Below are 13679 nucleotides of genomic sequence, written 5' to 3' on the forward strand. Positions count from 1 at the left end.
ATAAGGTCCAATCAAATACAGTACATAAAGACCAATCACTTTGCTTCCCTCCAGAACTTCCTTTGTTCTGATAGGTCGGTTTACAATACCTTGGTCAGGCTCAAGCTCAATACATTTGTTTCATTCCATTTCATACACAACATATGATATCAGTGATCCTGGACTCTGTTAGCCCATCTCCAGATTTGTCTCCCTGGCTTCACCATGACCACGCTCAGCCTCTTGTAATGGGAACTGCCTCCACCCACTGGCCATCACTCAGAAGCAGCAGAGGCAGAAAAGGGGTGCTTTCAGCCCTCACCCAGGAGCACCCCCACTTTTTAGTCATATGCACATTTGCCTTCAGAGAAACAATGTATTCATATTTTGTGATAATGAATCCCTTCTGCAATTCACATCGCTTAACTTATCTACTACAGTCAGAAATGTTCTGCTTTTTGCAAAACTCCAGAGGCCGACATGCTTCATTTTTGGTCCAAAGTGCTATAATTTTGCTGCTACATGGTGCCTAAGTCCCTTCTAGCCCCCTAACCATGCATTATCAACATGCTGAAGGACCAAGGGTAAACAGTCTGGAGAAAAACGTCAGTTTCTATTTCTAGCACTGTCATGATTCATTATAAAAATAGGAAAAGAAAAATCAATGAAAACTGTGTTAGGAAGTCACAAACCATACAAGGCGTTAGGTTAGCCACAGCCGTGGGTGTAATACTCCCTCTCTCTCTCTTTTCTCCACCCTTTCCCCTTCTAGCTGGAAGATGCACCTCCTCTTCCTTCCACGGCTACAGACTGTCTGCGGCCAGATGTTAGAATCCCTGCTGCTCAGAGCCAAAACTGCTCCAACTACCAGCCAGACCTGAACATCACCCACGGTTTCCTCTATCCTCCTAGTTAGTAAAGCTCTTTATATAGAAAGAGCCTTAAAGTTTTAATCAGTTGGATGTGGCTGCTTGTTTAAATATATACACAGCACCAAAACGACCCACTAGGGATAAGTGTGGCATTTAGGGGGGAAAAAGAGGATTTCAGTGGTATTTCATGATAGAGAGAGAGAGAAAAAGAATAGCTTTGCTATAATCATTGCTTTTTGCAGGATCTGTGTATCATATCTAAATGTTTTTATTTAGCAGATGGAGTTTTATACTGAATAAGAAAATATGGAGGGGCATATGGAAAAGCATTGACCAAAGCTTTGGCTAGCATTGTATCAGCTATTACCAAGTTTGATAAATCCTCCTTCTAAGGGTGCCATTCACCCATTTTTGATGAGCAAACCCCTTCTGAAGCACTGGTGTTCCCCACTGATGCTCAGATTAGCAGCAGGAGAAAATGGGGGAGGGTGTCATTACTGCATAAAGATCACTTCCAGCTACATCTTGGAGTGACATCACTGCCACTCTAGGATTTTGCTGATTTCTATGGTTTTACTATAGAGGTTGGCAAAATACTAGAGTGGTCATAATGTCAGTTCTGGATTTTAGCTAGAAGTGATGTCTTCTAGACATGCTTGGCAACCCTACCTCCTTCAGAGGTTCAGCTCCTGATCTTGAACTCCTCCAACCTGGAGGGTGGAGTTCCACCATCAAATCCTGCAAGATGCCTTTCCCACCCCACCAGCATCAACACAGGGCCTATGTCTTCTATCTTCATAAGTGTATCTAATTGATAAATAAACCCTTTGATAATTCATACAAAACTGTGTTCAGCTTAAAGCTATATCTAATTTGTCTGATTTTTCACTTTATATATACCATTAATTCATACATTTTTGCAGATCTGAATTCAACTGATGTTGAACAATATGATGCTTTACTTACGAGCAATATTGTCCCCATGTATGAAGAATTCAAAAGTAAGTTTTGATAAAATTGATATAAAATGCAGTTTGGCAGTCTCGCCTCTTGGTCCTAAGTGGCCAAGGGGCAGGAAACAACATTTCTGCTTCTAATGACACCCTGGATGTGCCTTTCAGGAAGCTTTTTCATTCAGATGGTACAGTAGTAACTTCATCAAAATGGCCTTAGATGAGGACAGTGTATTTCCCTCACTGACAAAGCTTTCCTCAGCTAGAAAAATGAATGTGAAAGTTATTGTGTCCGAGGGTGTTGGGTGATCTCCTTTAAGAAGACACACCCAAGTATTCCTTGTCAGTCTTCTGTAACTTGGTGAGGCAGTGGAGAAGAATTGCTAGCAGCCAAAAGAATTGCTAACAGCCATATTGGTTTGACTACTTGTCACAAATTTGTGCCGTATTATAACCTCTGCAGAGAGGCAATGATATTTCAACAGCTGGACTGCTAGGCATTTCTGTTCCACCAAAAACAGCAGTTGTGACATTGGTGTGGCTGGGGAATTCTTATTGCTTTATATGCAGGGGGTATCCTTGAGAACAAACTTTAGGAAACCTCAGAGTAAGCACTGACTCTGATCCCTAGGGAATATATATTGTATACTGAAGTCACAAGACTGGTTAATTTAGAATCTCAGTTCCAAATATGAGCACCATGTGTAATTTCAGTCAGAGGTTATCTGGCCCAGTGCTATATGTTGGCTTAAAATATTAGTGGGTGTGTGATGAAATGACAAAGGTTGAGCCAAGTGTGAGCCTGAGATTTTAGTTATATATTCTCATCATCTATAGCTGGAACTTTTCTCTATAACACCTTATTAGCATTGAGGCTAATTATATCTCATGGTCTTCTTAACTACAGGAATATGGAATTACTTTCATGAGAGACTGCTTTCCAAATATGCCAAAGAAAGGAATGGATTAAATGTGGTCAGTGGGCCTATTTTTGATTATGATTATGATGGCCACTTTGATTCTCTTGACAAAATTAAACAGTAAGTTCAAAAGGACAGCACTTTTAAAGGGAATCCTATGATATGCCTTTCTATTCTGGATTTGCATTTATATTCCACTCTCAAAGCCAGGGGTGTCAAACTCATGTGTTATGAGGACTGGATCTGACATAAGTAGGACATTATCGGGCCGGGCCATGTGTGTCTTAAAATGTAATGCCAGATAGTGGTGATATAAACTTTATAAAGGACACAGACAAACACAATTAAAGATATTTTACCAGTTTCTGGGTAAGCATCCAGTTGGTGTGCTGCTGGTAAGCATCAAGTTGGTCTGTCATCACCACAAGGCCCCAGCTGCAGAGGAAAACCCACATAGGCAGACTGGAGAGCCAGCAGTGCAGCACTGGGCTGATGCTCCCCTGCTGCCTGGTGTGGGGAGGAAACCCTTTCCCCAGCCCGCTCTCATGGTCAATATTCTGAGCCTAGGGCCCAGGAGAAAACATGAAATGGCTGGGCATTGTGAGCTTCTCCCTCCCCCTTCAGGTCTACTTAGAATGGCAGTGGCTCACTCAGGTTGAAACCTTTCTCATAAGCCACAGCCTGGTCCTTTTAACTGGAGGTGCCAGAGATAGAAACTGGGACTCTCTGTGTGCCAAGCAGAGGCTCTTCAACTGAGCCACAGCCCCTCTCCCCCAATCTAAAGTCAACATGAACCAACCCAGCCAAAAAAGAAGAAGAGTAAATAGAAATACACTGACCCACTGTAGCAAGGCAAAGCATGGAGGAGGCGAGGGGGAGGCAGAGCCAGTTGCACCCAGGAGAGCAAAGACAGAAGGAGTCTGGCAAAAAAAGAAGAGAAAAAAACACACAGACCTGGTGTAGCAAGGTGAAGCAATGAGGCGATAACGGGGAGGGGGAGTCAGTTGCACCCGGCAGAGCCAAGGCAGAAGGAGTCCAGCAAAAAGGGAGAAAGGGACACACACCTGGTGTAGCAAGGCAAAGCACGGAGGAGGTGAGGGGGAGAGGGAGCCAAGGCATAACAAGCCCATTTGCTCATGGGCTGGATTAAAGCCCTCAGCACGCCAGTTCTGGCCTGTGGGCCATAAATTTGACACCCCTGCTGTAAACCAAGGAGGCTTAGAGTGGTTTACATACAGTTTTCTTTCCTTGTAATTTATAAGACTAAAATTTCCTATCTTCATCAGTAAAATTGCACCAACTACCTTCAGGTTGTTCTCTGTGATTTATAAATTCTATACAATATCACGCTAAACAATTTTATTTTCATAAACAAATGTGAAATTATAATTTATGGCAAAATAACTTGTTATCAACTCTTTATTTGTTATTTGTTATCAGTGCTTTTCAATCTGCAATTGGAAAATATTGTGTACTGAAAATATTACACAATCCCATTATAAAGGAACACATTTTTTAATTCCCTATAAAATTGGAATGGAAATTTAAGAAATAGTAGTCAGACTGACAGGCTTAAACCAGTCCAGGGGGGCCCCCCTCTAATGCTTCTTCATGGTCCCAGTCCATACCAGGGCCCCATTTCTACAGCTTCTTTTAGGGCCAAATTTTGTTATGTGTAATCCCCTTGAGTCTCAGTGAGAAAGGCGGACTATAAATAATGTAAATAATGCAAATAAATAAGTAAATAAATAAATTGACTCTAATCTAGTGAATTCATAAAGTTACACAAAACAAAGTGATTGGTCATACATTGGTCAGCTGATATAAGCAGTTTCACATGCTTAGACTGTGACTTGAATAGCATATATTTCCATTTCCTAGTTTCAAAGAAAATTACTGTGCTTATTATAGTATCCCTGCCTGGTTCATTGCCATAGAGAATAAGACCCCCCTAACATGCTGTCTAGGGCCAGCAATTCCAACTCCACACTTACCCCTGAGGAGGAGGAAGCTGCAGAAGCCTGACCCAACACAGCAGAAGGCAAAGGCCTCACCGAGTACCCAGCTGGAGGGGGGGGGCAAGGACTAACCAGCAGCTAGCCAGCCAGCCCTTGAGAATCAGTGATAGCTGCAGGCAGCAGAGGCACAGCGGAGCCCAGCACAGCAAGGACCTAGCCCCTCGCAAAGCACTGGAGCAAGAATGGTTCCTTTGGAAAGGCAGGAGAGGCAACATGTGGCAGTGGCCTCCTTAGGCCTGTGTGAGTTAGAGGTGAAGTCCTTTAAGGGAGCACAAGGGGAGGGGCAGCCAAGGTAAGTTCCCATACCAGCATCCCATTGGCCTATGGACCTGCGACTCTCTCAGGCACAACCCCTGGTTTAGAGGGACTGGGAGAGGCCACAGGTCTCTCATCCCAGGAACCCCTTTTAAAACTGAACCCTGGGAGAGCCAGGGAGGAGGGGCCAGAACTCATCTAAGATGCAGAAGGAGAGGTGACTGGCAGGAGTGAAAGAGGGACTGGAGTATAGAGAGAACTTCCCGTTGCTTTTTTTCAGAGGCTCTTCCCAGGGCAAACCCTATGCGAAGGGAATGCTGGAGGGCACAACTGCTCCAAACTCGAGCCAGACACACGCATCAATTGTCACAATCCACCCCCAGGTTCTACTACTATGGAGCTCTCTTCAGTTTGGGAGTTTCTTCTGAATATATATACACAGGGGTCATTTCGTAGAAAAAGAGCTAGGGAGACTCATTAGCATAACTCATTAGCATATGCCACACCCCCTGACATCACCGGAAGTGTGTCCTCCCCACAGCCGGCGGCAACCTCCAGCGGGCACCAGCAGGGAGCTCCAGGCCCCGCCCTCCCGCACCTCACCCGGGGGGATGGCGTCCCCCCGCGTCCCCCCCAAAATGACCCCTATATATACATGTAAAGAGCCCACCTAATGAAATAGTTTATCTTAAAGTAGTTAAAAGTAGTACTGGGGCACCATAAAGGTTGACAGGTTTATTGTGGCACAAGCCTATCGAATGTTACTTACATAATGACTAAGGGACAGAGGCTTATAGGATTTGAACAGTTTAGCTGTGTACAGAAATGCTGGAAGGTTTGTGGCCTTAGTGTTACTGGAGAGGCTGTCTTTTGGGCTAGACTTGATGCCACATTTGTCAAAAATGGTTTGGAGAGAGAGAAAGAATTTCTGCCACAGTGTAGGAGGAGGGCTGAGATGACAGGCTGGAACTTCCTCCCAAGTCAAAGGCTTTAATATCCTTTCAGCCACACAAGGTTGTTTACAAGTTTTCACAAACATGTCAAGATGTGTATAAAATTAGTCATGGCTAGCTAATCCTGTTCACTGATTGAATGAACTAACACAGGTCTTCACTTTGTGCATTGTAGGACTGGACAGCACCTTGCATGGATGTCTGTAACGCTGTTCCAGTTTAAGTTATAGGCAATGACCTGCATCTTTTACATATTTATTTGCAGTACTTTCTAGAAAATGAATAGAGAGAAATCCTTCCCTCAGATACATCAGAATTTCACTCTCAGAATTCTTCTAAAACACTGGTTTAATGTTACTTCAGTTTTACATTCTAAGAATTCTTCTAAAATTTTACTTCTGGTTAACTGTTACTTCAGTTTTACATATGGACAAAATAGAATGAGAATAAAGTTATTCTTGAAGGCATGATCCCTATTACAACCAAGAAAAAATGCTAATAGGACTATCTCCATACTTTAAAGTCAGTAAAAAAATTTACTTTGGTCAATTAAGATTTTGCCCAATGGTATTTTGGTTACCAAAAATTGGAAATTACTGGTTAAATAATACAATATTTCTTAGGCAGTCGTATTTAACTAGTATTCAAGTGTCTGTATACTTTCATACATAAGAATTGTTCCTTTAGTGAAATAGGCAGATAGTGAAGAATTATGTATGTATTAGCAGTCAGAGTGGACTGGAATAAAGTCCATCACAGAATAGCACTTTGGGGGTTTCTCTTTTCCTCCTTATTACATGGCAGATCTATCTATGTGCAAAAGAACTATCACATTTGCTTCACAAGCCTTAATATAAATTAAATTTCATACCTTGTGTATGTGATCCATTACTACCCTTTTTTACTCCTCTTTAGCCAGCCTAATTTTCATATGCAAAAATAGCCACAGGATAATATGAAGCAATTTGGAGCATTTATCTTATTTCTGGGGTGTTGTAAATCTGAGAATCACTGGATAAATACAAACAATAGAATCACTGGATAAATACAAACAATAGAATCACTGGATAAATACAGACAATAGTTTACCACCAGCTAATGTACTGAGGTAAACATGCACTCATATGGGTCCGGTAGAGGTGGGAGATCAACTGCTCATATGGTGAGGAGACGATTTGTACAAATCCATACCTAGAAGCAGTGGTAACTGAATGTCCACTGTGTTAAGTTACCAGATAGAAGAAAAGAAATCACCAATCTATTTACTCATAATCAGTGAGACATGTATGTGTGAAAAACACGTGCATGCCTCCTTTCTGTTTTCCTAGTAGTACTATAATATGCTAATTGTTGAAATGCCTATTGGCAGTTCTGTGTTGTGAAATGGAGAATGTACATCTGACTCTGGGCAGCCTGTCAGCCACATACCTAAATCGCATTATTAGAGAGCTCAAAGACCTCTAATCATCCTTGCATCTGTTAGTAATCTAACACTAAGAATGTGAATGCAGTCGTTTGTTATGTAAGCTATTAATTCATGTTCTTTTGTAGGCATGTAAAAAACACACAGATTCCCATTCCGACCCATTACTTTATTGTGCTGACTAGCTGTATGAATCGATCTAACACTCCGCTGAACTGCTCTGGATCACTGGATGTCCTCTCTTTTATTCTTCCGCATCGTCCTGACAACAGTGAAAGCTGTGCTGTAAGTATGGCATCATGCACCACTCAGAGAACCTTGAGTATTCATCACCTGTTTTTGCCACTGAATGTGTAATTTGAATAAATGGGGCAATGTTGAGTCCTTTAAGAAAGTAACACAACATCAGACTTCCGGTTTTGGCGATTTGCTGGACGGGTGCACTCCATCATGCTCTGATGTGGGCGACCCAAAATCGTCACAGACAGGAGGGGTCTCGGATGTTTCCAAGGACCCCCAGAGCCCCTGTAGGGGATTTGCAGCCTGGAGTGCCAAGGGGTGCCTCTTCCAAGGCGATGGCCAAGGAATTGAGGTCCCCCTTTACCCCGATAGGTCCCGCTGCCGCAAGACCATCATGGAGTTTAGAAGCGCATGCTGGACAAGGCGAGCAAGCGATCCTGTGACTCAGAGCCCTTCCTATGTCAGAAGAAAATCATTGGAATAAGCTGTGAATATAAGCGTAACCCTGACGAGCTAACCAAGTGCCAAAGTGGAGAACCAATCACAAGCCCCAAATTGCCACAGAGGGAGGGGAGAAGCGGTGAATTCCCCCCTTGAAAAGAAAAGTTGTTTTTAAGCGATCGTTTGGAGGCAAGAGGTGGTTCTAACTGTAAAAGCTGCAACATAGCCGAACGAGGTGCAAAGTAGTTTAAAGCAGAATAAAATAGACAGACTTACAGGCTACTCAAATGGACTTTTTCTTATGTAAACAATGTCGTCCAGAGGGGTCAAAATGGTGAAAAAGACAAGACCTCCAGGAAATGCCGGTTCAGTGACCTCAGCTCTTAAACCGGAAGCAGTCACTGACTTCCCAAACATGATGGCCATGGCGTTGCACCCTCTGCTGGACAAGATTACTAATATCAATAATAAACTAGACTGTCTCCAAAAACAAATGAAGGATACAGCGAAGAAGACAGATGAAACCAATAAAGCATTGAAAAAGTTGATAAGACAAACGTTATTAAGCAGCGATTGGAGATAGTGGAGAAAGAGCGGATCTCTGATAAAGAGCAATTATTACAGCTACAAATGGAGAAATCACTACATGTCCTATGATTCCAGGGTATCCCAGAACAACAAGGAGAGAATTTAAAAGAATTATTGAGCGAAGCATTGGCACCAATGACAGATTTAAAATGGGATTTATTACAAAGCGGCATGGATATGGTCTATCGAACCTATCCGGATTTTATCAAGAAAAATAAACTGCCTTGTGAAATATTTGTTAAATTCTCCAAAAGATCAACCAGAGATGCAATTTTAAAAGCAACAAATAGGAAATCACTGAAAATCAAAGGTGAAGAAGCAAAGATCTTAAAAGACATTCCATTTGAAATATGCAAGAAGAGACGACAATATAAAATTTTAACTTCTTTTCTGCACAAGAACTCCACTCCCTTCAGATGGATATTTCCAAAAGGACTTATCTTCAACTATAATGGAAAGAAAGAAAATATTGACTTTGCCAAAAAAGCAAAACTGCTCCTGGACCAAGCAACAATCAACATCTAAAGTCAAAGAGAAAGCAGAAGACAATGCACAAGCAGAAGAAAGGAGCGATCATGACTCAGAAGACAGTGAAAGTATTTTTGGCAGCTCCACAGAAGAGTCTGATTCTGAAAAAGGAGTAGGAGCTCCTAAAACTCTTAAAATTCAACTGAGATTTGATAAAGCTAGGCACAGGAAATAATGATTGTAATGAAATTCTGAAAGTCTATTTGTGTTTTAAGATACTATGATGTACCCAATAACACTAAACAGGCTTGACTTAGCTTTAGCGATATAAGATACTCAGTATTATTCTATTATATGCTTTATTTTAATAATAGTAGGAATGACTAATAGGTAACTTACATGTAACATGATCCCTGCTATATCTCTTGTTTTATTATTGGTATCCCCTATTGTCCCTTCCCTATGTAGTTTGTAGTAAAAAAGCAATTAAAATGTACAAAAGGGGGGGGCGTGGTGGCGGCTGAGCTTCTGGCTGGCTGCATCCCTTCCAGCTCCTGCTATTCCCACAGAAAAATTAGAGCTCTGCTTCCAGAAAATACAGCCAAGTTTGGAACAAAAACAAATGTCAACCATGGGAAGGACCAGAGCAAAGAAAGGTATTAAAAATCCTCCTTATAGACCTCCCAAAAAGAATAATACTGACCTTGAACACTCAGATGATTCAGACCTAAAGGCGTCTCTGATAGAGGAAATGGCGGCAGGGGGGAGTAACCCTGACCAAAGCGAACAGACTGTGTTATTGCATGCCTTAACAGAGATAAGGAATGAAATCAAGAATGATTTTTAAAGTCTCTGAGTGGAGAGGTAGGACATGTAAAAATGAATTTGGGCTGCTCAAACAAACAATTGAGCCTATAAATAAGAGATTAGACGAGCTCACCGCAGCGTTGAAAGCGACAGAGAGGAAAGCTGAATCAGCATTTCACTCGGCAAAAAAGAATGCAGACAACATTAAAGAATTTCAGGAATTTGAGATATGGGTCAAGAATAAGATCATACTCCAGGAAATAAAACTGAGAGAAAAGAAAGTTAAACTCTGTGGAGTATCTGTAAACTTTGGTGAAAAAGAAAATCTCGCTGCAGCTTTAAACAAATGGCTGACTCAGATTCTTCTAGGAGCAGGAGAAGCAGTGTCTTCTAAAGGGATCATCAGCACTGCCTTCTGGCTAAATATCCCCCAAAAGGTTCCTGAAAACGCCTCCCCTGATATTATCATCGAATTTAAACAGGTCCAGATGAAGAATAAACTTTTGCAATCATGAGAGACAAGCAGGGACTGAGCCTGGAGGACATGATTGTGTACCTGTTTCCTGACATTCCTGCTGAGGCAATCATTGCAAGAAGAAGGAATTCAGTACAGATGGTTGCCGCTCGGACATCTCGTGGTTAATTTGGAAAACAAAATGTTCACTGTACATAATGAAATTATAGGGGAAAATTTAGTAGAGGCAGTAACCAAATTAAGGAATGGAAGTGTTTGAACTGTGATATTATGTTTTGAAGCAGAGAGGTAGAATGTAATCCATAAAGTAAGTTAGAGTTAGTATGATAGCATGTTGGTATATAGAGTAAGTTAGAGTTAGTAGATAGTATAAGTGGGAATAATAGTAATGGAAAATAGACAACAGGAATGGAATAGTTAAAGCAAAAACGGCATAGCAAGGAGAGGAAGGGTGTGCTCCCCCCCAAGACCTCCGATAAGAGGGAGGAGAGGCTTCCTCTGCAGCACCCAGTTTCGGTGGCAACCCTGTTCAACTTTCCTTTATACGTATGGAAGAAAGACTATAAGTATAAAATAAGGATGCATGGAGGGAATCCAGCAAAAGAAGTATAGAAGTCTTGAATAACTTAAAGAAGAATGGAATAATGTTTAGATCATGAATTAGAGGAAGCTGTCCAGCAGTTTGGGCAAGCGGATAAAGAAAGGGAATAAGATAACGAGGATAGAGAGTACTTATATGCTTTCAATGTTTAATTTGATTCTTAGAAAGAGGAGAATATGAAAAATGAAGTGTTAAGATATGCATAAAATATCTGGATATATATATATCCTCTGTGTGTGTGTGTATACACACTTAATAAAATATCAATTAAAATGTACAAAAAAGAGTAAGAAAGTAACACAACATCTAACCTTCTGAAGTCTTTCCACTTGGTTGTTGTAGCCCAATGTCCTGACTGTATTGTGTATTCAGAAATGAATACTTTGGAAGAGATGTATATGAAACCAAAAAGGAGGGCAAATATCTCTTCTATTATTAATGTCATTCTTTTTTTAATTCCATAACTGCATTGCTAGTGGATACAAGACTAAATGGTGAATCAGGATGTCCCTGGCTTGAATCTCTCCTCTGCCATGAACGCAGTAGCTATTCTTAGGCGAGGCACAATTCTTCAGCCTCAGCTCCCCAGTTCCAATAGTGGGATAAGAATACAGACATTAAAAAAAAAAAGAATACAGACATGACATATTTTACAGACTTGTGAGGATTACAGCAAAAATAATATTTTTGGCTTGCATTGAACATTTCAAAATGCTGTACAAAGGCTGAGTTGGTAGTACTTATCTACTATTCTTTCCTTCTTTAACTATCAGCTGGGCTGATGTTGTATGTTCCATGTAAAGTGTTTCTGAGCATCACTTTGGCTATTGGTGTGCATGCGTGAGACAAATGCAGCTTTGACTGCACTTGTATCACTTTGTAACTATGGTCATGCAAGAAAGTGTATCACTCATGAATGGATGCATTGTGTTAGAAGTGCATGTTCATCCACTGTCCCTCTCCACAGAGTTGTACAGATCTGAGAATGGCATTTGTACACTTTACCAGTCCAGCCTGAATGGAAGTGTCTTTTTGGACACTACTATCAGACTCTGCTCCATTGCTATGTCCCCCTTCCTCATCCATGTTAGTGGATATCTGGGGCATATCCATTCCAGTAGTTAGTGAAGAAGACCAGAGTAAAGCCTTGTCAATGTCACTGGTGTATCTCTTCCCCCCACCACGAATACATGAAAACTTACAGCATTGATGGAAAATGAGAAGTCTTCCTCCCTAGCCTCACCAGTTTCAATGATGTAAGATGTAGGAAATCCACAACAGGGAGTTTGCAAGGTTTTTCTCCAACCTTATCAACTTTGCCAAAGGCCAGTGAAATAAATCCACTGGGAAATAAATTGTACTGGGGCAAGTGGGGCAATGGAAAAAGGGAAGTTATACCCTGTGAATCTGTCCTAGTTGCAGGACAGTGTGAGTCAAGACAGGTGTGTCTTCGCCTGTGCTATCTGGAGTGAATGGGACAACATTTACAGTGACACCCTATGCAAACTTCCACACTCTTATAAGTCAATGGACTTCAATGGAGTGGGAAGGGTATAACTCTGCTTACGATGGCACTGTTAAAATGGGAAAACATACCTTGCAATCAGTTGTTAATGTTTATTAACTGAATTGATCATCATGATATGCCTGAAAACACATGTGTAATTTCAGCTCTGAGAATTGGTAAAGCACCAGGCCTATGGTTAACATTAAGTAAGCAGTGGCAGTACCTGAAGTACAGACCTTTTTCTTACAGTAGGGCTCTGTTTTCTCTGCACTGGTGTTTGCTTACAGTATTTGCCTTGCAGCTGTCAAATATAGGAAATAGGTTAAACTTTTTGTGTAAATGCTCATACATCTTGTTTACTGCAAGGAAATTAACTATTAAAAGAGCAAACAAGCTCCAGGAGCAAAGAAAATATTGATTTGATCCATCATCCATGCTACAGTCATGTTGTCTACAGAAATAGGGAATAATTTAAGTTTGAACTTTGTTCTTGTTCACTTCAGATGAATGGCCTGCCAGAGATCCTATGGGTTGAAAAAAGAATGCAAGCTCATGTAGGACGTGTCCGTGATGTGGAGCTTCTGACAGGTCTGGATTTCTACCATGGGAGCAAACAGTTGCTCCCTGATATTCTGCAACTAAAAACCTTTTTGCCAACATTTGAAACTCTTATTTACTGAGTATGTGTCACTTGAAAATAAAGGATTATCTAGAGTTTGACTTTGGTGTTGTTGATTCTAGAGTTCAGATTACATCAAATTACTGAAATTAACCTTTCACCAAGTAACATATGATAACAATTATAAAGTATACCGTACAATAAAAAAACACAGCAGGAATTATGAATGATGAATGTTTATTATCTATAACGAATGTATGTAAATATATGGCTTTGTGCATTGTAATATTTAATTCTTTTTTTAAAAAATTTAAAATGTTACAGGTGGAATTGTGAGTTTGATAACTGATACGTGGTTTCATCATTCTGAGCTTATTTGAAAAATCATATGGTGGAATTTTCCCCTTATAAAGGCAATGAAAACATACATGATAGTGAATGAATACTGTCAGTAGACCCAAGTGGTGTTTTATGTGAGATTCTTAAGCTCAGCAAAAGCTGCATTGTGTGTGTTGAGCTCCTGTACATGCAAAGAGAGCCTATTCTGGTCAATACTGAAG

The 13679-nt window shown here is 40.9% G+C and overlaps 1 protein-coding gene across 1 annotated transcript in view; it reads left to right on the forward strand.

Annotated features, from left to right (window-relative positions):
* The window catches only part of ENPP3 (ectonucleotide pyrophosphatase/phosphodiesterase 3), a 97023-nt gene extending 83843 nt beyond the window's left edge, over positions 1–13180 (forward strand). The window contains exons 21-25 of the mRNA XM_015421253.1: positions 752–890; positions 1775–1852; positions 2712–2844; positions 7502–7655; positions 13004–13180. Of these exons, the coding sequence (XP_015276739.1) occupies positions 752–890; positions 1775–1852; positions 2712–2844; positions 7502–7655; positions 13004–13180 (681 nt within the window). The remainder of the gene's footprint in view (positions 1–751; positions 891–1774; positions 1853–2711; positions 2845–7501; positions 7656–13003) is intronic.
* The last annotated feature ends 499 nt before the right edge of the window (positions 13181–13679 follow it).

Source organism: Gekko japonicus, unplaced genomic scaffold, assembly GCF_001447785.1.
Source record: "Gekko japonicus isolate JY-2015 unplaced genomic scaffold, Gekko_japonicus_V1.1 scaffold407, whole genome shotgun sequence".
Lineage (NCBI taxonomy): Eukaryota > Metazoa > Chordata > Lepidosauria > Squamata > Gekkonidae > Gekko > Gekko japonicus.